At 40.6% G+C, this 26,767-nt stretch overlaps 1 protein-coding gene across 2 annotated transcripts in view; it reads left to right on the top strand.

Annotated features, from left to right (window-relative positions):
- The window catches only part of LOC132707171 (uncharacterized), a 103,084-nt gene that overhangs the window by 60,917 nt on the left and 15,400 nt on the right, over positions 1-26,767 (top strand). For both annotated transcript variants that reach the window (XM_060678897.1, XM_060678896.1), the window contains exons 3-4: positions 4,980-5,055; positions 14,123-14,215. In XM_060678897.1, coding sequence (XP_060534880.1) covers positions 4,980-5,055; positions 14,123-14,215 — 169 coding nt within the window. The remainder of the gene's footprint in view (positions 1-4,979; positions 5,056-14,122; positions 14,216-26,767) is intronic.

The following is a 26,767-nucleotide window of genomic DNA, read 5'->3' as shown; positions in this document are numbered from 1 at the left end:
TGCAAAAAAATTGCGATAGCGTCATGATTTTTTATCACTCATACTTAATATTTAAATTATTCGAAGACGACATAAATGATATATGCAACGGAATTTGCTTTTGCATGGTGTTAAAAATAAGCGAATATACGCTTGTAATACTTTTTAATCTGTGCCTGAGAAACCAAGCCGTTCCTGGTATATGGAGAATGTCTAACATGTTTTTTTAAAGGAAGATCCACGTGGTCGTCATATATCTTGATTTTTCAAAAGCGTTTGATCACCTAGATCATAACGTTCTAATCCACAAACTCCGTGCCTTTGGATTTTCCGAATTGCTTGTTCATTTGTTTTCTTCATACTTATCTAACCGCACTCAGTACGTCTATTTCTATGGTCTACATGAAAACGATAGAGAATAGGCATTTCTGCAGGCTCAATATGTATGTCAGTTTTTTTATATGCAGTGACTCACAGCTTAAATGATGCGGTCGCTATAACAACAACTAACTGGTCTGAATGTATTAAAGGGCCTTCTAAAAACGTGTGAATTACCTTTCGTCTTAAATACGCCTTACTTAGTTAACAAAAAAGAATATCAAAACGCCACAGCTTAAATGATACAAAACAAAATATAACCAAATCAATAGAGAAAAACAACTACATAATTTGAAATACTCCTGCTAATATTTAGTCGGGCCTCATCATTATTTTCTAGTATACTTCGGGGGTACATCGTACGTACTTCAGTAATTTTTACTTTTAATTCATTCTTGTTAGATATTGGGGCAATATTTACTTTGTTTTTTAATGTCAACCACAAATTTTCAATTACATCACTTCATCTCCACCGAGCTTTACCGTAGCGTCCAAAATTTTCAATTTTAATTCTTCCTTAGGCTTTCTCCGTACTGTTTTTTGCATCGGATCCAAATAAGTTTACTTGCGTCTCATCGGCAAATATTACTGAATTCCAGAAGTTCAAATCTTTATCGATACACCTTTTTTCAAGCTGTCCTTCCACCTTGACATACACATCTTTGGGGCATTTTCTTTTTAATAATTTAATACCTCTCTTACAATCCATCTTTTCTTTTTTTAATTAATTAATTTTAATTAACTTGTTTGATTACTCTGACCTATTACATAAACTAAATTTTCTGGTTCCCGTATTAACTCTTGGTATAGTAACACATTCGTTCTGCCTGCACCACGAACAAATATTTTTAAATTTTTGCCTATCTTCTCAATGTGTTCCAAATTCAATGCGCTAGACGATTTGGATTTTTTTTCGCAGTCTATTTCTAAGGTACCTTATTAAATATAATTATTAATTTCAGTCTTTTCCCATTCTCTTGTTTTTTTTTATTACAGTTAATTAAGTTTCTTGATATCATTACCTTAATACTTTGTACTACAACTTACCTGTTAGTTGGGCTTCAGGCCTGTTAGGTAGTACTTCCTTAAATAAATAAATAAACAAATATACCTATTTTTAATACTTTACTATTTATTTTAATTTTTACAAAAGTTACCCTTCTTTCTGTCTACGACATTTAAAAAGTATATGTTTTATTTGCCAAGCTTACAAAATAATATACAGGGCATTTAAAATAATATACGTTTGAGCAAGTAAAAAACAAACTACCCCACTGGATTCTACGGAAAAAAATCCTCTTCAATAACTTAAAAGAGATGCAAGGGTAGTCCCAAAATCGATAGTTTTGGATTTCATCCTGTATTTCAAAAACCAAGACGGCCATGTTGACGACATCTTTAATTTCACACAAAAGTCGCACAGTGCATTGTCAGCATACTGTCGGATCTATATATATGATTTATTCACTTGGTTTATTCATTATCGGTTTTCTTTGTTTTGCTTTATTGCTCGTGGTCATGTGTTTTTTTCCATGTTGGTGTATTTAAATGCCATAGAACATTTATGAGGGCATTGGAATGGTTTCATATTTAATCAGAGTTCACAGTTTGCATTTTAGAGTTCTTTGGCGGATTCACTTTGTTTTCAAGCTTATTAGATTTGCTCAAATGGCAAACAATCTTTGCCGTGTATGTGGATAATATATGAGTTTTTAACTTCCATTTCAACTTGGTTTTGAATTTGCACTGTTTACATCTTTTTATCATTGCTTTCCTGGATCCCTCTTATTCATCTAAAATGTTTTAAGGACTGTCCTCATTCTCATGCTTGGCCCGTATTTAACATACAAACAATGCACAAGTTTAAATTGTGCCCACATCAGTCGAGATTACGGAGAAACCTGGGCAAGCATTCGGAAACTGACATTCGTTTTGTAAGTTATCTCCTCAGCGAAGATCCTAAAATGATGATATAATGAGCTTGTTAGTAAAACATTCGCTTTTGCAGTTTGTTTCCCCCAATTAGAAAGAATTAGATAAGAAATAAGGCAAATTAATGATATAGGGTAAATGAATTATGCGTGAAATTTGACACAAGAATCCGAAAATGCATTTTAAAAACGGTCTTCCATAAAAAAAAAGTTGGTATCGACACCTCGTTTTTCACCCACCCTGTATATTTTCTATTTACTGCGAAAAATGCACAAGAAAAAATTGTGATGGACGTATGCGCGCATTTTTTTTTTAAATCCATAGATACTCTATCCTACAAAACTTAAATTTTATCTATTTAATTTCCATAATTACTTTTCCAGATTGATTGGGACGGATAATTTAAAATTATTACAATGCATGTTTAGATTTTAATGGTTGGTGGTACTACTTGCACTCGGTAAAAAAATTAATTATTTTGCCACACAATCAAAGTGCTTTTAGTATTTTCAAGTTTTGTTACTCTAAATAGTTCTAAAATATACTTTAACATAGGGTACCAGCATTTATAACAGCGATTGTTAAAGTAAATAATGACCAATATCCCCCCGACCCTCGACTGGGTACAGCCAGTCAAGCCGCAGGTCAAGCCCGCTCTCAGTTTTTACCGAAAGTTTTAATTAATTTTTCCGGAGAACAGGCAAACAGCAAACAGATGAGCCGCCCCACCCCGCCCCGTTAATCTCCTCGTAATTTCCGTATCAAACTTTATCAATTTAAATTTTGTTCTTCGATCAAATCGCTCCTTATCGATCTCGCGGCCGCACTTAAAAAACAACCGGATCTCCCTCTGCGCAACCCCCTTGCCCCCCCCACACTCCACACCGCAAACAAAACGCCCGCCTCTCCCCGAACGCGATTTACGATTCCAGCAGCGGCAATTTCGATCAAACGCCGCCGCCACGCCGAGGGGGCGGCGGTCAAGCCAAACAAATTAAAACACCCCCTAAATACAAAACCTCCGGGGGACCACCGTTCGACGAGGGTGCGTTTGTTTTGCTCCCCAGTAGGTAATTTTTCGAGCATTAATGGTTTTGGTTACTTGCTACAGTTTGATTGAAGTACAGTTGTCTCAAAAAACCGCAATCCAGCCCTGCCGTACTATACTCGGAAGCGCCAGTGCTTACCCTCCTACTGGCTGTTCGGTTTGACCGGCCGTACGGTTTTTGACTATCGTACTGTCTGCTCGTTGGGATTAGTTAGAGACCGTAGTGCCAGAGCCTGCTTCTTTCTAGCTATTTGTTTTAACCGTCAATATAATTTTGTACTACTACTGGCTATTACTAGGTCACTTGATTCAAGGTCAGCTGTTTGGTTTAATTCATAGTACTGTTTCAACGTTGCCAAGGAATCTTAAATCCAGTAATACCAGTGTTTACTATCCTACTGGCTTCTCAATTTAATCCCCTTTACAATTTTGTACTACTATCAGAAAGTGATCTAGTGACGGGCACTGGCAGCAAGGTCAGCTATCGGAGCCATTCTGTATGTTCTCGAGTACGGTTTCAATGTTGCGAAGTAATTTTAGAACCAGTAAAATCAGTGTATACTGATCGATTAATTTCCAAGAGAGCTTTTGTCACTAAGCTTCTTTGTGACGGGCACTTGGAGTCACGCTAACTGTCGTACTGGCTGTTCGGTGTAATCCCAAGTACGCTGTCAACGTTACAAAGGAATCTTAGAGCCAGTAATAGCAGCGTTCCTTATCCTACTGGCTGGTCGATTAATCTCCAGTAGAGTTTTTATACTACTGGCAGTCACTAAGTACTGCCGACGTTTGCTATGAAGGACCGATCTGAAAATATAGGCGAACAGAGTCCCGGTTATTTATTTCGCTCCCGAGGGAGAAAATTTGCATCAACGTTACGTAATTCCGACCGGGGCCTGAATGGGGTGAAATTTAACGCCGACGCAGGTAAATTACGGCCCATTGTGCTCCCCCTATTTTCGAAATAAATGAAATATAAAAAAAAATCGGCCAATATAATATATCATGACTGGGACGTGTTTCGCGTGTTTTTTTTTCGAGAATAAATTTGAATGTTTAAAAACGTTTCATCGGTACCGTTGTCACAGTTTTGGGGGGGGGGGCAGGGGGGCGTTTCGACTTGTCACCGACGCGGAAAGAATTAACATTTATATTGTAATTTGCGAAGCTTTTTCTCCTCGCTAGCCGGCGAGTTTTATATTAAAGATTTAGCATAAAAAATGTCGACATTTTTTCTATTCGGATAAATTAGGGCGACGCTCGAGAAATGTCGCCTGGTGATTAGCATTTAAAAGGGAAGAGGGTTGCGCCTTAAAATTCGCTTTGTATTCATGGCGCGTTTGCTGTAAAAAAATAGGATTTCGGTGGTTACGCGGTGAAGCGAGTCTCTGAAAATCCGAGGGCTTCCCATACGTGATGCGGGAAGTTTCCTATCAACATCTCTACTGGCGGTAGTACTAGATTAGCAAAATCTTGTGCCGAATGCGACTGTAACCGTTTCTCTCGATTTTCCGAAGCAGCGTTTCGACTCATTAAGTTAAACTAAGTATTCACCCGGAATGGGCCCGCCTTGCCGGCTTAATCGCGCTCCCCGCCTTCCTTAAGAGCGAACACGACATAAAACGGGTAATTTTTGTTGCAGAATATCCTCGACAAGTTCAACCCAGGGGCGCGGCAAATGATCAACGCCGGGAAAGCGTACCTGAAAGCTCTTCACGGTAAGTTTGTTGGTGTCCGCGTCTTTATTTACGGGCGTGACTGCTTTGTTTCCATTTTTGAGAGTTTAATTATAAACAGTGTTCAAATTAGATGCTCTAAATGAGGTTGGTATCTATCTCCGATTTTCAGCAGTACTACTGGCATTGCCGCTTGCCAGTAGGACGATAAATGATACTTTTAAAATACTACTGGTAAGCGTACCTCAAAACCCTTCAGGGTAAGTGGGCGTGGTTCGACTGAGTTTGCTTCCGAGTTAACGATACTACTGGCTGCCTTTACTCAACTCGTACACTGGCCGCTCGGACTTAAGAACCGACACACATGGCTAATCACGCGTGTTTACTCAATACGGCCGTACGATATAATTCAAGATTAAAACGGCGATTGGTATTTATCGAAAATCGACATCGGGGGGTGAGGGGCTACCGCGGGCGGCGCGAAATTTTGTCCCGTCCGGTCGATATTAAATTATACGACCGGTCCGACGCATTTGCCTTGCCGCAATTTCGGGTCCGATATTTTGTTACGTCGCATTTAATTAGAGTCGTAACTTAATTGACCGATATGCCATCAGCGCGGGATATCAATTTCCCGACGTCCGTCTCGGACGATAAGGACAGCAGTCAAAGGATCAGACGCGATAGCGGCCTGGGGCTCGAAACCGCACCATATACAATTCCACGGGATGACGACAACTTTGATTTCAGGCGCTTCTCCCGCTGGAAAACAATCTCATATCATCACCTTTTTCCAAAATGTCTTTAGTAATCCATTAAAACTCATAACGCCGTATTAGAATAAGGATTGTGTTTCGACTGATTTAGTTGGGTGATTTCTTCTACTAGTTTATTCCTTAGCTTGATCATCCTTGCTTAAATTATGCGTTCCGTCATCTCTATGCAGTTTGAAGATCTTTTGTTCCCTCAATACTACCGCATTGAGCTGCCATCTTGTAAAAATGTTGCCTATGGAGGGCATTTCTCCGTTTTGGAAATGATTGGTATATTGTCACTTGCTGAAAATTGTCATTCTACTAGTCATTGCCATTGTAGATGTTTTAAGTTCGAGGATTACCTGGTTAAAAATGTCCCAATGGTGAAATTTGCCTACGTTCCCACCGATTAGACATTTAGTGTGCTTTTGTTATTCGTTATTCCTGGGCAATATTTTGTACGATTACCTTGATTACATCCGTATTTTGGCGTAAAACTTGTTACGGCAATCATACAAGGTCATGGTAGGCGTTACTGGCCGAGTTGCCAGATTGTGGAATAGTGCCTAAAGTTTCTCGCGAAGAATAATAATTCGTTATGTTAAAATTAAATCCTTTTCAGTGTTTGGGTAATGGACCTCGATAGAACGTTTCTGGTCTTTATTTGCTGTTAACTGTTCTGCTTTGGTCCACCGCGTCTAGATACATTAATTGGCCGGTTGATTTGACATTGCGCTTTGACTTTACCGCCACCTATGATCGTGAATGCTGTGATCATCGCTGTTCGTGGTTGTTGATTTTGTGTGTGAGGGAACTCCATTCTGTGAGACGATTTTTGGGTTCCGTAAGGTTCGAATGGGTTGCGCGGTATAATTAAAAAAAAAGCGGAAAACGAAAAACGCAAGCTCAAAAAAGAAACAAGAAAAACTAACATTCCAAAGGAAAACGAAAAAAGGCAAAAGGAAAACGGAAATGGAAACGCAAAAGGCAAAAAAAGGAAAAAGGAAAACGCAAAACAAAAAAAAGGAAAACGGAAACAAAAACCCCTGTAACCGAAGGAAAAAAGTCAGTTAGTAACCCCGAAATAAATTGTCGCATACCTGTAGGTGTTGATCGGAGTTTACGTGCAAGTATGAGACATAGCAACAAGTTGGAATAGTGCCAACAAAGCAAAAATAAGAACCTCGTGTGGGTGCGTGAGGTGCATCCGATCCCCAAGATGATGTAGACGAGCGGTCGGAAAGCAAATCCAAAAACATCCAAAGGTCTCCAATAGCCTACTCGAAGAATCTCCGGCGTATATCCCAACTTAGTAGCCTAGTATTTTCTACAAAATTACCAAAGTCACACCGAAAAATTCAATTATACCGCGCCACCCATTCGAACGTTGCGGAACCCAAAAATTGTCTTACAGAGCGGAGTTCTCTCACAAGCAAAATCAACTTGACAAGTTTTACGCCAAAATATTGGCCAGGAATAACGAATATCAAAAGCAACGGTTAGGCATTTGTGCTTTTGATCACAAATGCCTAACCGACGAAAAACATGGTGACCTAAGAATCGTGAAAAATTATATATAATATAAAAATGTGAAAAAAATGAAATTTCTCGATAACTATGGATGGTAGTAACAGAACACGTTTCGTATTGATGTAATGTCGCTTCGAGGTACAAATTTCACCTTTGTTACAATATAACCAGGTAATCTTCGAACTTAAAACACCTAGAATCGGATTGACAAGTAGAATAACGATTTCCAGCAAGTGACAATATACCAGTCAATTCCAAAACGCAGCTCAAAGTGCCTAGAGATGACGAGAAATCTACCATAAGTATATTATTTTCTTTATAAATTTACACGATTCCTACTCGATAGACTTACTAGATAGTCACCAGTAGTAAGGGATGTTAGCAAACAATTTTACGAATTTATTGTTAAAAAGTAACCAACGGAATAATTAGAAATCTAGCAGAACAATGAAAGCAAGCGACGCCATATATTAGCCAGTTGCACTGCTTAGTTTATGATATCGATGTAACCAATTTTTGGCACCTTGGTGTCAGTAATTTTATTACCAGCGACTTGGAGATATGGGAAACGCTCAATAATACTAAAACTGTGTTAAAAACGAATAGAATAGGGGACTAATCCGATAGACGACGGCGTCGGTTCGAAATGCCGGTTGGGCGCCTAAATCCTTTTAGTGCTGACGGTTCGTTTGTATCAATTTCCCGGCGGACGAGGAGGGGGCAGAGTGACGTCGAGCAAAGACAAACGCTCGTTAGTGAGAATGTAATATCACACGTCGACGCGGCGAGCGCTTGAGATCAAGCCGATTCCTTCCGGTCCAGCGAGCGCCGCGACTCTCTCGCGCCCCCTCCATTAGGAAACAATCGCGACACTAGTCGTCGATTCGATTAGTTGCCCACGAGGGATCGACTGCTTTACGATAGTGTAGACTGACGGCGATCGTTTGTCTATAGGTGTCATTTTTCTATCGACACAGCAGTAACGCAACAGCAACGGTAAATCATCCCGGCCTTCGATAAGGCGGATTTTATTAAAAATGTCGCCGAACCGTAAATCACGGGGGCGTTGATTTACGCCTCCATTGTTTCGGTCGCCTTGGAAGACGTTGTTTTATCCCGTGAGTGATTTAATTAGAGTATAATTTTCCGTTAGCGTAGACTACCTGAGCGTCTAAATCACTTAATTTAAGTTTCGACGGTATTACTGGCTCCGCTTTATCTCCGCCATTGGCTGACTTAGCCATGGGTTCTTTTTGAAGACTACAGCCAGGCAGGAATGATAATCAAGTTCATATATTAAGTGCGAGTTTAGTGCCCAAAGCCGATAATCAGTGGTGCTACTGGCTGTGATTGTGTCAAAGTGCGGTTCTATAGCACGCTACGCCTTCCGGTCTAGTCTCCTGACATGGCTCGGTGTATTCCGTTTAGCCATTTGATCTTATTTCTTCCCTTTTTCCTTCTTTCTGTGGGTGTCCATTTTAGAATTTGCTTTGGTAATCTTTCTTCACCCATTTTCTCTACGTGGCTATACCATATAAGTTTGTCTATTTCTTCAAGGATGATCTTCTGCACGTCCATGATTGCTCTTATTCAGTGATCGTTTACTCGATTCATCCTTGATTTACTGTAAGGATAGCAGTCTTCTTTCCAAGACTTTGTCTATAAAGGACTATCCTTTTAAATATAGTATCGTACATAAGTTTTTTGCTTTCTTTAGAAATATGTGTCGACCAGAGAATAGAGTTGAGATGTCCTATGACTCTTTTTCCTTTTACTCATCGGTCTTCTATTTCCTTTCTTGTTCGCCCACTCTTATTCCAACTCAGAGAACCTCTTCTTCTCCGCCCACACACACGTATTTGATTTTATTACAGTTTACTGGCAGCCCCCATAGTGTATATTCATCAAATAGCCCCCTTGTCATAAACTATAGGTCTTCTTTATCCTGGGGCACTACAACTTGATTATCCGCAAAATGGAGGGTGTAATTAATTCTATTCCCATTCCGCGTTTCTCCATTTTCTTAAAGCTTCAAATAAATCTTGAAAAGTGTCAGGAAGAGACAACATCTCTGTAGAAGGCCTTTTGAGAATTGAAATTTTTCCGATACGTCTTTCCTAGCTTAATTCGAGGTGTGACTTGGCTATAGAGCTGTTTAATTGCTGTTATCGCTGTATTATTGACCGGTGATTCTTCTAGTACCTGTCATAGTTTTTGGATGGGGACTGTATCGTAGGCCATTGTTAGATCGACAAACAAGAGGTGAACTTCCCTGTTTCTTGCCACCTTTTTCTCATTCAGCTGCACCAGGCTAAATATGGAATCCAAGCATGATCGGTCTGCTCTGAAGCCTGCTTGCTCCTCGATTTCGTTAGGGCCGTAATTCTGGTCAACAATGATTTTAATTTTAATTATCTTCTCCTTCCAAATTGAAGGTATTGCATCTTCATTAATAATTATTCTGGAAAAGAGCTCTTCAATGAAGGATATAAGATTTTGTATGCCGTTTTTTAGCAGTTCTGCTGGGATGTTTTCTGATCCGGCTGCTCTGCTGTTTCTCATTAAGTTTATGGCACTCCATATCATGTTCTTGTACTTTATAGCGTCTAGGTGACTCTAGGACTGGATAGACCAAATAGACCGAAAAATAAAAACAAAGTTATATTTTCAATACTACTGGCACTACTGGTCGTGTTGCTTTTCGGTAGGACTTCAAAACACTTTACATCGTAACGTTGGTATTTGGCCCAGTACGTTTTATTTCAACAGCCAAGCAGAGACGGCGGGACGTACAACTACCCCCGAAGACGGGGTCGTTTAACCCGACGAGACTGCAGGAGGATGTTTTTGCACGCGCACCCACTTGGAATTGAATTCATCAGTCAAATTACCGTTTAATCCGACAAAGAAAAGATTCGCCCGTCTCCCGGGAGGCCCGGAAACTTTCTCCCCCGAACCAAGAATTGAATTTTCTTCCGGGGGGGTGGGATGGTTTTCCGGGGCTGCATTCGGGGTGCGCCTTTCTCGGTGACGGGGGCGCTAGACGTTGACGCTACGACGGAATTACCCTAACGGGGTTGAAAAAAAAGGCCGCTCGACTGCGAAATGCGCGAAAAGAACGCGACGGCACGGAACGAAACGGAAAAGGGGTGGCGGGTGGACGCTCGTACATAGCGAGTGGTGTTAACGCGACACAAAAGAGCCCCTATCCCCGTCGTCGACGTTTACATACACCGAGGTTGTGCGCGAGAGTCTCCGATAAAATCTCCCGGTAGGCCGACCGCCCCATTCCGACTTACTAGCACCTCGCGGCCATACGGATTCGACCGAAACTAATTTGGCACCCGCGCCGATCCGGCCAAAACTAATTATTTGTCCCGCAGTCCCTCCCCGAATGAGAAAGAGAAACAACAAAATAACAAACGAACGCGCCGGGCGGGGGGGGGCATTAAACGCGATTAAACACTCGAGAACTCAATTTGATAAAGTGGAGGACTCGTTAATCGTCGCGGAAAAGACGTCCCGTTTGGAATAATGGCCTGTAAACAAAATCTCCGGCCTGGGGGAGGATTAAGGCCCCTCGCGACGACCCTTCGGGCGGTCGACCGTTCACCGTCCGGGAGTTACAGTCGGGCCACGATATTATCCGGGGATGCATTGTTAGATCGGTTCTAATGGATTCTTGAGAGGGACCGCCTGAATTCCGTACACGCCCGAATATACCGTTTAGACAATATTGGGATTAGTATAAATGCCTAATAGTACATGTTGGGCGTAGTCCTCTGGTCATGGTGCAGATAAGGGACTATATACACAGGTGCGTATAAAAACGCAGTCCAGATAGGATCCTACATCCAACATATAATGTATTGCTGTCACTGTTAATTCGTATCTCGTATTGTATAATTGATTAAAAGATAAATTGAAATCAGATAAGAAACCCAAGAAAAAAGTGTGGATGACAGAAGAAATTCTGAATCTAATGCAAGACAGAAGACAACAGATAGTCCGGGGAAATGAGGCTGACTGCAAATAATTTAATTCAGAAATAAGAAGGAAAATTAGACATGCCAAAACGTTGTACTTCTGTGTAGGGATTGAAGAGTATGAAAGAAAGTTAAAGCAAGTACAAGTGTGAATACAATAATGGAGAAAAATGGAAGCTTAACTGTAGAGTATATTGAAGAGCTATTTGAATATAAGCGAAACGCGAATCATGGCGTAAAAGAAAACATAACTGGACCGCCAATTACCAAAGACGAAATAGAGAGAACTATTAAATTAGCAAAAAACCTAGAGAGCAACATTGCCAATAGAAATCCCAACTCACATACTAAAAATGCTGAAAGAGAAAGCAATTGCATTATTAGTTAAGTTGTTTAATATACCATCTGACTAGGCTAGAAATTGTAATGAACATCGCAGCATAAGTCTGATGAGTCATGTCTTAAAATTGTTTCTAAAAATAATACATCAAAGAATTTACCACAAAATTGAGGAACACATTCAAAATAGTCAGTTTGGATTCCGTAAGGACCTAGGTACAAGAGAGGCTCTGTTCAGCGTTCAAGTTTTAACTGAAAGATGTCGATATATGAACTGCGATGTATTTACATGCTTTACTGACTCCGAGAAAGCATTTGAAAGAGTGCAACAGGAAAACATTTTTCGAATACTAACAAGAATTGATGACAGGGACCTGAGAATCATTGCCAACCTCTACTGGCATCAAAAGGCAAATGTGAAGGAAATAATATGCCTGAAAGAGGGGTAAGACAGGATTTTTTTGACCATTGCTTTTCGATTTATAGTCGGAAACAACATTCCAAGAAGCTTTAGTGAATATCATAAGAAGGAATAAAAATAATTGGGTAATAATAAACAACTTAGGATATGTACATGATTCCGTTCTACTGACAGATAATATTAAAGGAGTTCAAAAACTCCTAGATCAAGTACTAGTTTCATGCAATCTTTACGGACTTAACATCAAAAAGACCAAACATAGGGTTGCAACTAAAGAACCGAATATAAATGCAGAACTGTGGATCGGTCAAAGTAAACTTGAAAGAGTCAAGACGATTGAATATTTGGGACAATTACTAAGCAAGGAAGCAAGACAAGATTGAGGGAAGACGAGGCTCAGGAAGAAGAACAGCTTTGCTGAAAAAGCTACCACAGTGGTTCAGACAATCAACTAATACACTGTTTAGGACAGCGGTAAATAAAGTATTGTGCTAACATTCGGTAAAAAACGGATATGGCACATCAAGAAGAAGATCGTAAAATTGAAAGATTTCGAAGACACAACCTTAGGATCTAGTACATTCGCACACGCCTGACAGATTATACTCAAAGAGACGCAGCCTCACGATGACTCAACCGTGAGGCATTCTACGAAATCGCGGCTTATAATATTCTCCGGTTAAACCAATCCGTTCGACGACTGAGGACGCGTCGCCGAATTTCTCTTTCCGACGCCGGCTGACGACTCGCGGAACATGTTTAATTCAAAATTAATTAACTCCCTCGCTCTCGAGTTTTAGTTTTAATTAGTACTTCTGTCTGTACAGACGAAAAAGCGGGCGACATGTTCGCCGGGATGTTTTCAATTAGCTCTCATGTACCGCGAATGGTTTTCCCGAATCCACTATTCGGGAGGGTACGACGCGCATCTTCTTTTTTCGTTCTGCGATAATAAAAAACGGTTTATTTCGTTTCGTAAATCTGAATATGCGGAAAATGCAGTTTTACGACGCTGACGTAAAGTTTGTTTTTTTAGTGTAACATTTGGCTTCTAAGGAACATTGGGGCATTGGCACATATAGAAGAATTGCAAAGAAACCCCAGCCTAGTATTTCACTATATTATTTTTAAATCCTTCGTGAGGACTAAAGATTTGCAATTTATATTTAATTTAAAGCAAATTTTAAAATTCTTAAGCAAAATTTTCCCAGAGTTCACGTCGGTAGTTTATTTTCTCGCGTTCGTGTAAAACGAAACAGTCGCGGTAGATTTTCGCCCCGAGTCGTTTGTTAGTCTCGATCAGATAAGTTTGACTCCGATGCGCGATATTTTACTCGAAACTTTAATTTTAAGTTCCAACTTGGTCGTCACGAACGTTTCCTGGCGCGGCCGGATTAAGTTTTTGTCGACTAGCTGAGTGTATCTGCCACTACAGTCGGGCGTTTTTGCTCTTCCTTTTCCCGTCGGTTTGAGAAGCTCGGGGAATGGTGTTTTCCTTAGGTTTTGACGTTAAGCGATAAAAGAGTCTGTTTAATTTCGTTCGAAACCTAGGGCGTTCTGGATATCTTTACGTCAAGTTGGCTGATAAAACAAAATTTAAATTGAAGAACTGATTGATATGGGGAAGAAAACCTACTGCAATATGGAACAAATTACTCTCTGTCTCTCAAGCCAGCGAAGTCTGCAATCTTAGTACCACAAATTATAGCCTTCGAATTTCGAATATATTCTCCCGATTTAACAGAAAGCTCAAACTTTCTTAACTCGATTACGGTGCGGCGACGTTATCTCTCGGAACAATAAAAAGTCCAATTACTTTCCGTGCCGCAAAAGTTAATTCGGCTTCCAAAAATTTCGTTCCCAATTAAGAAAAGTGGAATGGGACACATAAACGAGATCCTCGGGCTTTTGCCCGGACTCCGGTTCTCATTTTCTGGGTCAATGCCGTTCCGAAAGAGCGCTCGCAATTTATTTTTCTTTTCCGCCAAAGCGATCTCTCTATTTCGCCCCATAAAAGATCAGGTGTGGGATTAAAAGATCAGGTGCGGGATTAAAAGACTTCATTTTCCTTTTTGCAGGGGCAACGGCCGCTTCGCGGTTATACGTCGACGCCATCAACAAGCTAGCGAAACAAGCCCAGCAGGGTACGTGGGGAGGATCTTCCGATATAGGTAAGGCAGCGCTCGCGAAAGGGTTGCCGACGATGTAAAAATTCCCGGGCTTAAGCGAGCCATTTCTATTCTTTCGGGCCGTCGAGGGGCGATAAAAGTCGATGCGTCTTTAATCAAAACCCGTAAAATCGCCTCAAAGAATGATATCTGCGATCTCGGCCCTGCGGCAGTAAATTTTACGATGTTATCAGCGCGCCTGTACGTCACTGATCGCAATTTAAAACAACCCCGTCATTGCGAACCGCCAACTTTCTGCAGCGGCTCGGTGACAGTGGCAAGGAAGACGCCCCGAAGTAAACAACAGTTAGCGACAGCTGACTTCCTCCCTATCGACCTCCGTTACTAGCGGCATGGATTTTACGCCCCCCGAAGAAAGGGACGAAAAAAAAATCGCCCTTTTATTAAGAAAAACTACACACGAGGCGGGCTCGGAAAACGGACCGGCAGCTGTAACTGTTGTCATTTGTTTTGACGACCCCGGAACAGGTCCGGATCGGAAGTGTTTTTGCACACAATCGAATGAGGACGGGCATTTCCAGGGAATTTTAACAATGCAGCATTGGCAAACTTAATCTTAATCGTAAATTCACAATGTTTTAGTATATTTTCGAAAGGTGTCATAATTCTAACCAAAACATAATAAGTATAGATTTTGATCTTATTTAAAAAAATATAAAACCTAACACACTCTAATATTTCATTTCGCTAGCACTAAATACAGTTATAAGTGCTTTGAATTGACTTGCACCATAGTATTTTTTACATTGATTGTCGAAGACTCTTTTTGAACATCGGGTAATTTGAAAAGAATGCTGTTTATGTGATTGTTGACGATCGCACGCCTATTTTCGTAACGTTCCTGAAGTAAATTGAGAGCTGTTTGATAATTACTTCTCGAGTGTGGTTAAGCTGTAACCTTTCGTCATTTGCTTTTTTTGAAGGCATCTTTCGTGAATGAGATCAACAATCTTTTGTTTTTCAAACGTTGAAAAATTTTAGCAAAAACAAATCGTGGGAAATGAATTCGATAAATTGAAAATGCGAGATGGTTGCTTCATTTGGGATTTTGATAACTGGAAAGGACTCACGTGACTCGATGATTCTTGTTCGTGTTTCTGACTTTGCCAATCCAGTCCGGCTCGAAGGACCAACTTTTCTTATGTTAGAGCGTCGAAGGACCACCCTGTTTTTGCTCGGGGAAGCAGTGGACTCGGTCGTGAGTGAAAATCGTGAAATTGCCAAACTTAAAAACTTTACTTATTTTTTAAACAAATCGTTACAATGTGCCTGGCGGCAGCGTGATGATTTTGGACACATGCTTCCTTACGCGGAGATGTCTGAATCGCATCTTTTTTCGGTGTGCGGTGTAACACGCATCCATACCCATCTGCTTCAGCTGCGCGTCCATACACGGAACCTTTTATCAATAAAGCAAATCACACACGTAACTTCGCTTTACGCTCGAACATTGATATTTTTGAACTGTTCGAACCTGATGGAGACCTGTTCCTAACGTATTTCAGACATGTTCGAATGAAATCTATACCATAGATCTCGAGATATCAAAGTTCCACCGGCACACGGTGGCTGGTCAAATCACCAAAGACTCTACTTATAGCACAAAAAAATTCTACAGTCGAACATATCACCAAAACAAAGATTTAAAAGATAGACACGAGGTTGACAATAACTTTCTGCAAAAAGCGAAAGAACGCTGCAGCTTTAGCAGTGGCAACTGCAATAAAAACTAAAAGCACACTTGGAATGGGAAGTATATCTAAAAGGAAGCATTCTTAAAAGCGATCAAGAAAAGATATAAATTTTAGAGAATTTTTTTAAAAAAGAAAAATCTGTTAAAAAAGCAGAAAAATCTCAAAAAAGGTAAAAGAGTTAGACCTGTTCGTGTAATAAGGCAGGAGTTTTCCTACAATTGATTGATATTTACTATACTTAGACCCTTGGGATCGCGAGGTGGAGGAGCACCTGCAATAGCGAAAGTTGTTAATTCAGCGCAAGAAGCAAAAGATCAATTGAAGGAAACCCAAAGCCACAACTCATCCATCGAAGCAATAGCGCTAGACAAGGAAGGAAAAGCAATGTATTTGATACTATACAAACGGGGTCTAGGTCTTTTTTTAGGACCTTGGATTCATTAGAGCTGTTATCAATACCCAAACGTGCCTTACAAACTTAGATCTATATAAGGACCATAGTTGGCTAATAAAAATGTGGAGTTATAAATTTAGATAATGAAAAAGTCCAGGTACTCATTGGGTAGGATATAAAAAATTTTGGAGAGTAATGATATATTTCGATAGCTTTGGTTAGTTTGTAATTGGTTGTAAAATATTTTCAAAGTAGCGGATTTTGTACCATTATGGTGAAACGAAGCAAGATTTCAATGATATAAATTGTGGTCATTTATGATGGCAGTTTTCATATTTTTATAATAAGCATCCTTGGAGGAAACTGTCAGTTACCTCTGAGTCCCAATGTTGGTAAGGAATTTTATCGCAAGCAACGAAAAAACGAATGTTCCCGAAACGTATCTCACTTTTGTATTCTTTACACGTCCAGAGAAGTTGCTTGTCAAGCCGCTCACGGTCGCGGTCCGAAACCGGAGCGGTAAAAACAACAACGAGGATCTCCCTAAAGAAACGAAACGTCGTATAATAATTGACCTGCGTCGGACGCAGATCGTTTGTCACGTCTAACCCGCCCCGGTTGTCAAAAGGAAAAAAAATCGCCTGTCCGCGGGCGAGGTGGCACGAGCGAAACTTCCACTAAACCTTCGACAAGAGCTCTTGGTTAATAAGCCGCGTTACCAGATCCCGCCGCCGGCGCTGATAACGGGATTCCGACGGTGGTGTGTATTTTGCACCCTCGCTACCCTATTATCTCAGGTGAGTTTCGGGTCGGGTCTGTTTGCTTACAAGACCGGCGGCGTTGTAATGCAAAGCCTACAGACGGGATGGTGGAATTAAGGAACTCGCTGTTATCAACGGACTAACCGTAATTCCGTCGATGCGAAATACAGGGTATAATTTTTGGGGGTTACAGATATTTAGGGCTGGTTATTCTAGAAAATCTGTACCAAAAGTTTTAAATCCGAATCAGTCGTAACGAATAGAGCACAGACAGAGATTCGTAATGTAATGTAATGTAGGGGTAAGAGTTTTCACGATTTTGGTGTTACGATCCCATCTTTTCGTTTATTCATCTTTACACCCCCGTCTAATGGCGAATGTTCGTCAGGAGTTTCATTTCACCCACGAAGCGAACCCTTTACAGCATCGAAACGTGTCGGCGACGGCATTTCCGGCTCGAAACGCGTAGAGGGTGGCGTAGTAATTCCGGGGACCAGACGCTTACGTATATTAATATTCTTGTCGTTTTCGAGGGTCGTTTATTAGCCCCCATTACGCGACTCGAAAGGGTGTGTTTACGCAAAGTGCACTTGAGGGTGGTTTAATACTTGCCGAGCCTTTCGGCGTACCTGGTTTTCGTCGACTTAACCGACAAAGTCATCCCCTGTTTCCTAAGCAATTAAAGTATGTTAATACCGGAACCCCTAGCGTGAAAACCGTTTCGAAAACGTAGCATTTCGCGCGCTCCCCGCCTACCCCGCTACCCCGACGAGGTAATTGAGATGAAGTCTCGTTAACGCGATGAAATTGCGAAGAGGATAACAGCTATCAGCTGATACAGATTCGATTGGGATTTATGATTCCGCTGCGAATTGTATTTCCATTGAAGTACCAAGTATATCACTTCTAATTCCAAAGTGCAATATTTTATTAAAGGTAAGTCCCCAGATCTTGTATCGTTCTCGTAGTATATTCGAGAAACATATCTATCAAAGTGGTTAGAATTGATTAGGACGTTGGTGTCGGACATTTCTGGAGGCGGGGAATAGCAGAAACGTAGTTCTATGTTCGTTTATACTCGGATTTGTTTCGTAAATATATACGATTTCCCCTTGTCGCGCAGAAACTTCGATTTTAATCTTCTCGCTTGCAGTTGACGTGTTAGAAAAGTAACGGAAATTCGAGAGAGCCGTTATAAACACGTTCGTGTTTTTTAATCCCCACGGAGCGGAGGCACGGCGATGTTTTAAGATAATCGAATCGGAAATCTTTCACTTTTCACACGGAGGAAATCGTTTTTAAATTCCGCCCGCCCGATATTCCATTAAATTGCGGTTTATTTGAACGGTCACCGGTGAGTTTTAGTGAGGTGGCGGGGAGGCGGCCGGACGAAATTGCCGGCCCGGACTCGAGTGTCCGGAAAATTCGGAATTAAACCGCGGGACATGTAGTTTAAAATCCGGGATTCTAACCGGACCCGGAACTAATTGGTATTTTTAACGAACTCCGACAGTTTCTGTGACGCGTCGGTTTTTCGAAACGACGGGAGATAACTCCCTTCCATGTCAGCAGGCTATCCTTGAGATGTTTTGATGTCAGTATTAATTTTAAAATATTCGTTTATTTTAAAATATTGGTACATTGCTTTGATCGAGCCTTTCAAGTATAGTATTCCTTTTTTAAGCGCCGCAGAAGAAAATCCTTTTTGTTTTGGCTAGTTAGTAGGGAGTTATGGTTTTTGCAAACTGCTTTTCAGCTGCTATTTTTTATTTTTCACAATCTTATATATTTATAACAGCGAATATTGCTTTGTATCTACGCCAAATCTGCATAATTATAGCTTGAGGCATTCGACATTCTCAAAGTTTAAACCACTAAATGCAAAAAAGACTTTCGAAACTTTAAGAAACTTGCTTGCGAGATTACTTGACTTCTACATCGTTGAAGCTCATTTTTAGTCTGTTAAACCTCCCTTGAATGTAAAATTTGGTTTAATTGGACCAATTATATATTCTATTCGTATTTATATTGGTGATTTTTATTTTTGCATCTATAAACAACATTAGTACAATGTTAAATACAACTTGTACTTACAAAAAAAGTTGACTGGAGGCAATTTAAAGGAGGATCAATGTCCAGCCGGGTTTGGGCGATAATAGACATAATTTACTAACTAAAATTAAATCAACTCACTCACAAACACTGGCTAGTGCGATATATTGAGTAGGTGAAACTTCTCTCAAACTTATTCATAAGTATGAGAGAGTAGGAGTGAAATTATCTTCTTTTATTATCTTTTATAAGTCGAGCAAAGCGAAGGTAGGATTATTGTATTTTTTGTATACGCAATTCATTTTCTGGAAAAAAACATGGTATGATACACTACAATAGTTGAAAGAAGAGAACCAAAGTGTCTGAAGGAATGAAAATGTTTTCTATTATTTCTCTATTTATGGTACTCGGTAGCCGGCTTTGCTTATCTACTAAAGTAAATAAATTATCTCATCTAGACTATTATAATAATATTGTCTTATTGGGAATAGCGATCTGGATTTTTTAAAAACCTTCGACGCTTTTTTTTCATCCACTAAATTATCCGATCGCGAATTCTAACGTTCTCGAATCCGAAGGGGTTTCGCGTTATTTCTCCCGCCTCCTGTTCGTCCCCGAACGCTTTAACCTTTTTAAATAAATATGCATAAAGGATCGCTTGCTGCCAAGAGTTCCGTCCAGCACGTGCCGCTTTTCCCAGTGTGTACTCGGGAGAGGGGAAATTATAATTTCGCTTCCGCTGTTTCCATTTTTTACCCCCGTATTAAAATAAATATTTTCCGAGGCTTCGACGTTGTTTTTTTTCGTGACGTACGGCAGTTTAAGACGCTACCCGTACACCGTCTTGCTTTCGGTCCGTCGCGACGCCTCGAGCTTTCCCATCTGACGGATAAATCCCGTGGGGGAGGCGTCGCGGCAATTTAGGGCTAATAAGATATTTTTACGGTCCGTAAGGGTAGGAAATTTTCGGCGTCGTTATCGCGTAACGTGATTTACGCGACACCGGCTTCTTGTAGAGTCGCGGATTAGGGGGTAATATTGCAATTTGCGGTTACGCGGCAGTTAAATGTGACGCGTTTGATTTAATCACCAATTTTAAGGCGTCCCCACCACTTCGGGGTTTTGGACGATGTAACGATGACTTGCTGAATTGGAAAATTAGACGCGGTTTCGTTAACTAGAATTCAAGAAGTCTAACAACGTCGTAAAGTTGAGAGAATCATAGCGTAGTTAAACTTTTAACGAGTCGACGATATGGTCGTTACGTAGATAAATTCCCTTTCTGGAGTTAGAGGGTTATTATGCTCACATATCAATTAAATTAGGCAGGTTTCCTGAAGTTTCCCACGCAATGGAGGAAGAGTCTCAATGATTGTAGTCGACTCGAGCAGAATCAGCTTTAGTCAGCGATATGTCTTTTCCTAGTTTTTTTCCGTAAAAACAAAACATAACCCTGCGAGTTAGAATAGCCATGCTAGAATAGAATATTCATGCAAGTGTATTTTTTGTGGGTTTTACTCCAATCAAAAAGCGAATCCCAATATAAATGAAGCCTGCACTGCGCGCTGTTATCCACAGCTCTACAGCGACGCTCCATTTCTCCGTAGGAGAACGGCATCGCGAGGGACCACTTTCCGGTAACTGCATTTTCATCCTCTTTAATGCCTTTCAGCCGGCTCGTCACAATTTGATACATATTTCCTCTAGACGCCCCGGGGGAGAGAGAACGGGACTTTTTCTCGACCGTCTCGCAGCGTCTCGGAGAAAATTAGCAGAGCGTTTCGCCGGTATGGGGGTCTTTAAAAATGTAAAATTGCGTTCGTTACGGCAGAACGGTTCTAGTAGGTGTGCTTATACTGGGTTTCTGCTGCGTCGTATAAATAACTTGTGACGTGCCAAAATCTCAGGGGCGTATGGTAAATGGCACCACAATACCCAGCTAGGTTACCCGTAGATATTCAGGGTAGTTTAGCTGCTATCACCAAGCCCTAACAAAATGTTGAATTCTGGGCGCCACGTGAATTGTAAATCTACGGTCCGGCTCGGTTACCGCAGCTGAACCAGACTGAACAGCACAAGGTGAGCCGCCAAATCACGAAAAAGCTCTGCCTGTTCTGCACCTCGGCACCTTCGCAGTGAGCTCAACTTCTTAAATGAGGCAAGAAAATGAAACTCTAAATTTAAGTGAATGAATTTAATTAATTAATTCGGTGAAACTTGCTAAACCAATGTACAATATAAAAGATCGACCAACTAAATTACGGGTGTATCAGGTGATTTTCCTCCGGTTGGAATTAAAAGGTGGGAGAAACTTAGTAAAGTGTGCGCCAGGGGTATACAGAGCGCACGCGGAGAACAGGTACTGCAACGTGCGATAGCAGAGGTTATACGGGTGCGTCACAACAGGGGAGGGCCACTTATAGAATTAACAAAATCCCATATAACTAACGGTACCTCACATAGTTTCATGTCCCGTTGCATTACCGTCCTCGGCGTCCACCGCTCGCCATGTCCTAGCCCAAGTGTTTCTATGCGGAATACGTAAACGTGCACGGGGCTCGGTCAATAAGTGGGTCACTGCTCACAATCCAACAAAAGCAAGTCCGGAGACAGTGCACGGGCAGACTCCGTGCCAATCAGTGGGTCACAGCTCCACAAATCCAACAAAACCAAACCCAGACAAGCGGGACAAGCGGAAAAACCGGGAAGATAATAAAAAAACCTCGGCCACGAGGGTTTTCTTAATGGGGGGACCAACGATGTCGGGTGCCCCTAGGAGTCTCTATCGGGAATTGGACGGCAGATAAATCCCCCCTCGGGAAACTTGTGCACCCAAGCAACAAGTCGCAGTAGCCGCGGCGGAAGGCTCGATCCCCAAACTCGGGAAATTTCCAACCAATATTCCAATGACCTTCACCAGGCTTCTGCCGCCATCAAATCCATCGAGGAAAAAGGGAGTCTCAAAACCCCGTTCACCACCGTAAATATAAGTCCTCAGCCACAAAAAATTGGAGGGAATCGAGGCCTGAGAATAGGAACCGATCGAAAACTAGCAAAACAAAATAACCCTAGGCACAATACCAACCTAACACTTCCAAACCAATACTTCGGAAATCCGGAACAGAACTACTACGGACTTCCATAGAAAAATCTACTGCTTCGCTGTAAAGCTGCTTTACATAAAGTTAAAAAAAATAAAACCCATTAGGAATCAAATCCGAATTTGTAATTTGCGGGAACTATGCAACCAGTATTTTACCAACCCACAGATGCCGCGCTAAGCCGCTAATCGGCGTTAGCCACATTCTCTAAGGACTCTCGCCCAAATAATACGGTCCTAATCTTTAAGAAATTAATATCTTAAATACGCCAATAAAGGGTAATAATAAAACGGAACCGTGACAAACTAACTATCATATAAAACCGAAACTGTGGAGAAGATATGTAGATGGTAAACTCCATCAATTTCACTATCGGATTAGAAAATAACAATGCCGGGCAATGCTTTATTAAAATCAGACTAAACCTTAGGTTGTTCCGTCTATACAAAACCGATTATCACATCACCCTTCGTGATTAATTCGTCAGTTTTAAAAGTAATAACGCAGTTTTAACCCAAATCTCTTAACCAGGAGTTAGCACATCTCATCAATTTCACAATTTCCATTATCAAGATATCGTTCGATTCAAAAATACAATTCATTACAACCACTTGCACAATGTAATTTCGTAAGTTACCCTCCAAATATAAAACACTCTGAAAAAACGTAACATTAAAAGTTGATTCTCTATTTGTCCTAAAATCAATGGCGAAAATTATCAACCAGATTAAAAGAACACCAGTCGGACTTCGACGAATAACGACATCTGTCGTTCTGAAAGCCATCACGAAATAGAACGGCAGATTTTATTTTATAAGACCAAAACAATTGCATCTAGCACTTTCTTCTATTAAAAAATTTCAGAGTCAATCAAATTCCTCAAAGGTATTAACGTATCACCGCTTTCTCGTACAATGACATTGCCATTAATATAGAAAATTAACTGCACCTGTTATTCTGAAATTTTCTAACGCTTTCGATACAATTTATGTCTTCTTTTCCGCAGTTCTAAAACTGTTGAAATCCTAATTTGGTATTCACGTCCAGAAAGCCGGGCTTAACTATCTAACCTAGGTTACCTCTGGCGTCCCACAAGCCTCGACCGTTGGCGAACTTCTTTTCTTTATCTACACCTCAAAGATCGTCTCAAATACGAGTCAAACAAGATTGCTCGTGGCAGTGCCAATCGTCTGATCCATACTATGCGCTACGCAGTTTACAACAAAGTCACTACACTGCTTTGTATTTTTAAAGCTTTGTGCCCTAGAGGGAAACATTGTTTTTCCATCGTGCTCCACGTCGTAATAATAATGCCGGTGCACCCTGTACATTTTTAAAAAATCATCAAGAATAAATGATTGCCAGGATCTCGCCAGGATTTTTAAAAATACTTTAACCACGTTAACTCCGCATCATACCAAACTACCACATCTTTATGGACTTCCAAAAATCCATAAAGATAATATACCACTCAGACCGATTACTAGTTCAAGAGATTCTGCAACCAGCAGCTTAAGTACATTTTCCTTCAAATGGTCCAGCCACTTGTGGGTAAAACTTCTTCGTTTGCAAAAAACTCCGGGCACTTGGTAGATATTCTAAAAAACGCGAAACTAGATCCTTCAGACAAGTTTACTAGCTTTGACGTTGAAAGTCTATATACCAACGGGCCCTTGGAGGAATCGTTAAGTATTGTCGAGGCTAGACTAAGAAATGATACAACCCTATCAGAGAGAACTTCGTTGCTATTTGAGGGAGTGTTGGAGCTTCTGAGGTGCTGACTGCATAATTCTTACTTACATGTCAAAGATAAGTTTTACGCACAAGATGATGGCCTGCCTCCTCTCTCTCCAGTGATATACATGGAGTGGTTCGAAACTCATGCCATAAACACTGCAACTATTAAACCTAAGATCTGGCTTCGATATGTTGACGATACCTTCATTATCTGGAGTGGCACCGATGGACAGCTAGACTCTTTTCTCAATCATCTTAATTCTTTGCGAACATCAATTAAATTTACTATTGATAAAGAAAAGGACGGCTGTCTATCGTTTCTAGACGTCCTAAGAAGTAGAAATAATTGTTCTATTAACATGTCTGTACATAGGAAGCCTGGCCACACAGGACAGTATCTAAATTTTGGGTCTAACCTTCTGAAGCAACCAAACTAGGAACAATTAAAACACTGTGCAAAAGAGCAATCACAATATGTAGCGACCAAACATCTCTCGATGCCGAATTCAATAATATTAAAAAGGATTTGCTTCAGAACGGTTACTCCGAAAAATAATAACAAACTCTAAGCGGGAAACAACACCGGAACCATGTGAGGTAGATACTCTTTATCTCTTGACGATACCATACGTGAAAGGAATATCAGAAGAGATTAGGCGAATAGCTAAACAATATCAAGTTAAAACTGTATTTAACATTAAGAAGTGTACTCACAAAAACAAAGCCTGAAACGTCGATTCGAGAGAAAGAGTGTATCTACCAGATACCCTGTGAATGCGGAGAGTCATATATTGGCGAAACCAAACGACCTCTAAAAATAAGAGTTGAAGAACATAAGAAACATACAATGAAGGGTGAAACGCAAAAATCAGGTATCGCAGAACACGTGTGGACCAAACAACACAACACCCAATGGTCCAGAACGCGGGTTGTTCACAGAGAGCAGCGTTGCAGAAAACGCAAATTTAAAGAAGCAGTTGTCATTAGAAATAATGAAAATATCTTCAGCAATCCAAGCGTGGATATACCAACAATTTGGCAACCTCTAATAACTTCACGCTTGACTACACCCGACTCCCTCATGGATGAGTACCGTCGCCTAGTATATAAAGCGTGTAGCCTTCCTCGTCTGATCGACAAAGAGTCCACAATTCAATCTGATCATGTACTAATGATGCTCATATATGGCTTAAATTTTGTGAAGTAGCGTGGCATAATATAGTGAGTCAGCATTTGCCAGCAAATATATATAACGCCAAATTATTTAGCTAAGATGCAGACTGTTTTATCCGATATCCACTCTGGGAGCACGGGGACAATTCATTCCACATTTCGTAAGCCCAAACACAAATCTGCAATGTTTGGACAAACTTCTCCTGTTTACTAATATATTTAAATCTTAAAACTTTTATTTTACGAAAAACTTAGACTATTAGATATACATTTATACTTTTTTTTAATATTTAATTAATCATCTTTCTTAGTTATTATATGAGCATTATTTTTTTTTCTTCTTTTCGGGGGAGGTGAAACTTCGCCTTGTGGTCAATTTATTGCAACATTATGATCATTTTTTATCTGTAAATACGGTTTATTTATTTGACATGTATGTATTTTATCTTAGTTGATTGAGTACAATCGGCCTTTGTCAGCTATATGTCTTTTTCTAGGATTTTTTCGTCAAAACAATTCATAATCCTGCGGGTCATGATAGCCAGTCGTTCATTACACCTTAAATATCCGTGCGGCTGTATTTTTTACAGCTTTTCTCCAATTAAAAGACGGTTTCTATCCAGAAGAAGTGCACCTATGAGTTCCAAAGCCTGTGAAAAAGAACGATTCTATTGCCATTGCGACCGGCACGACCTATGCGGCTGTACATAAATCCGAGGATTTTTCGAATCCCCGCGACGGCTTTGCGCGTCCGAACTGCAGTGACCTCCACGGTCAGCGGTCTCGGTGATTTATGCGGTGTACACAACGGATATATAGAGCTTTAATTAACTGTGCGAAAGAGTGCGTGATTGTCGGTCTGCCTGTAAAATTAATCTGACCCACGTAAAGGTTTTCATTGAGCAGAAAATTGACGATCGGTTTCATCAAGAGAGACAATGGGGCAATGGAAATTATATCTTCGTTTCGTCAAAATCGAAAAGTTGGTTACTTCTATTCGCTTCAGAGCCAATTCCGTACCCAATTAAGGCGAATTCAATATCATTTTCGTTGCTCTCGGTCTTTTCAACTCGCTGACTTAGTTTCCTCTGCGAAGCAAAAGACCGACACCCCCGGGACTTATTGAAAAATGCCCCTTTGTGGCCGCGCTTCCCCATTTTCGAGTAAAATATGAGAAAATAACCAATATCCTTCGAATCCTATTTCGGCGACGCCGACGACGACAGATTACCGGCGTATTAAGGGGAAGGCCTTCGAAAATCCCACGAAGTGTCACTATACTTGGCGCTTACTTTTGGTTTTACAACCCGAAGCTGAAAAAAAGTTTTTTTATTTCTTATATTATTAATTGGCACCTTGTGTGAAGCATAAAATAGAGCTAAGTGAGAAAATAATTCACCAAAAAATGGGATGTGAGATAGAAAATGCCGGGAAAAAAACAGATATATTGGCGGAATAAAGTCAAATCATCAGGCACTAAAAAAGTATCTTATCAGAATATATCAGAACAACTATTGACAGAAGTTTTTTGCAGCTTTCCGTCGATCGCCATTGCTTCGACAATATCGATGTTTCCGAAATTTCAATAATTACTTTTTTAACCAGGATCTTGTCCGTATCCC

Source organism: Cylas formicarius, unplaced genomic scaffold, assembly GCF_029955315.1.
Source record: "Cylas formicarius isolate icCylForm1 unplaced genomic scaffold, icCylForm1.1 PGA_scaffold_9__14_contigs__length_23061073, whole genome shotgun sequence".
In the NCBI taxonomy this organism is placed as follows: Eukaryota; Metazoa; Arthropoda; class Insecta; order Coleoptera; family Brentidae; genus Cylas; species Cylas formicarius.
Note: the sequence above shows the minus strand (reverse complement) of the source record. Positions and strands in the feature narration are given on the sequence as shown.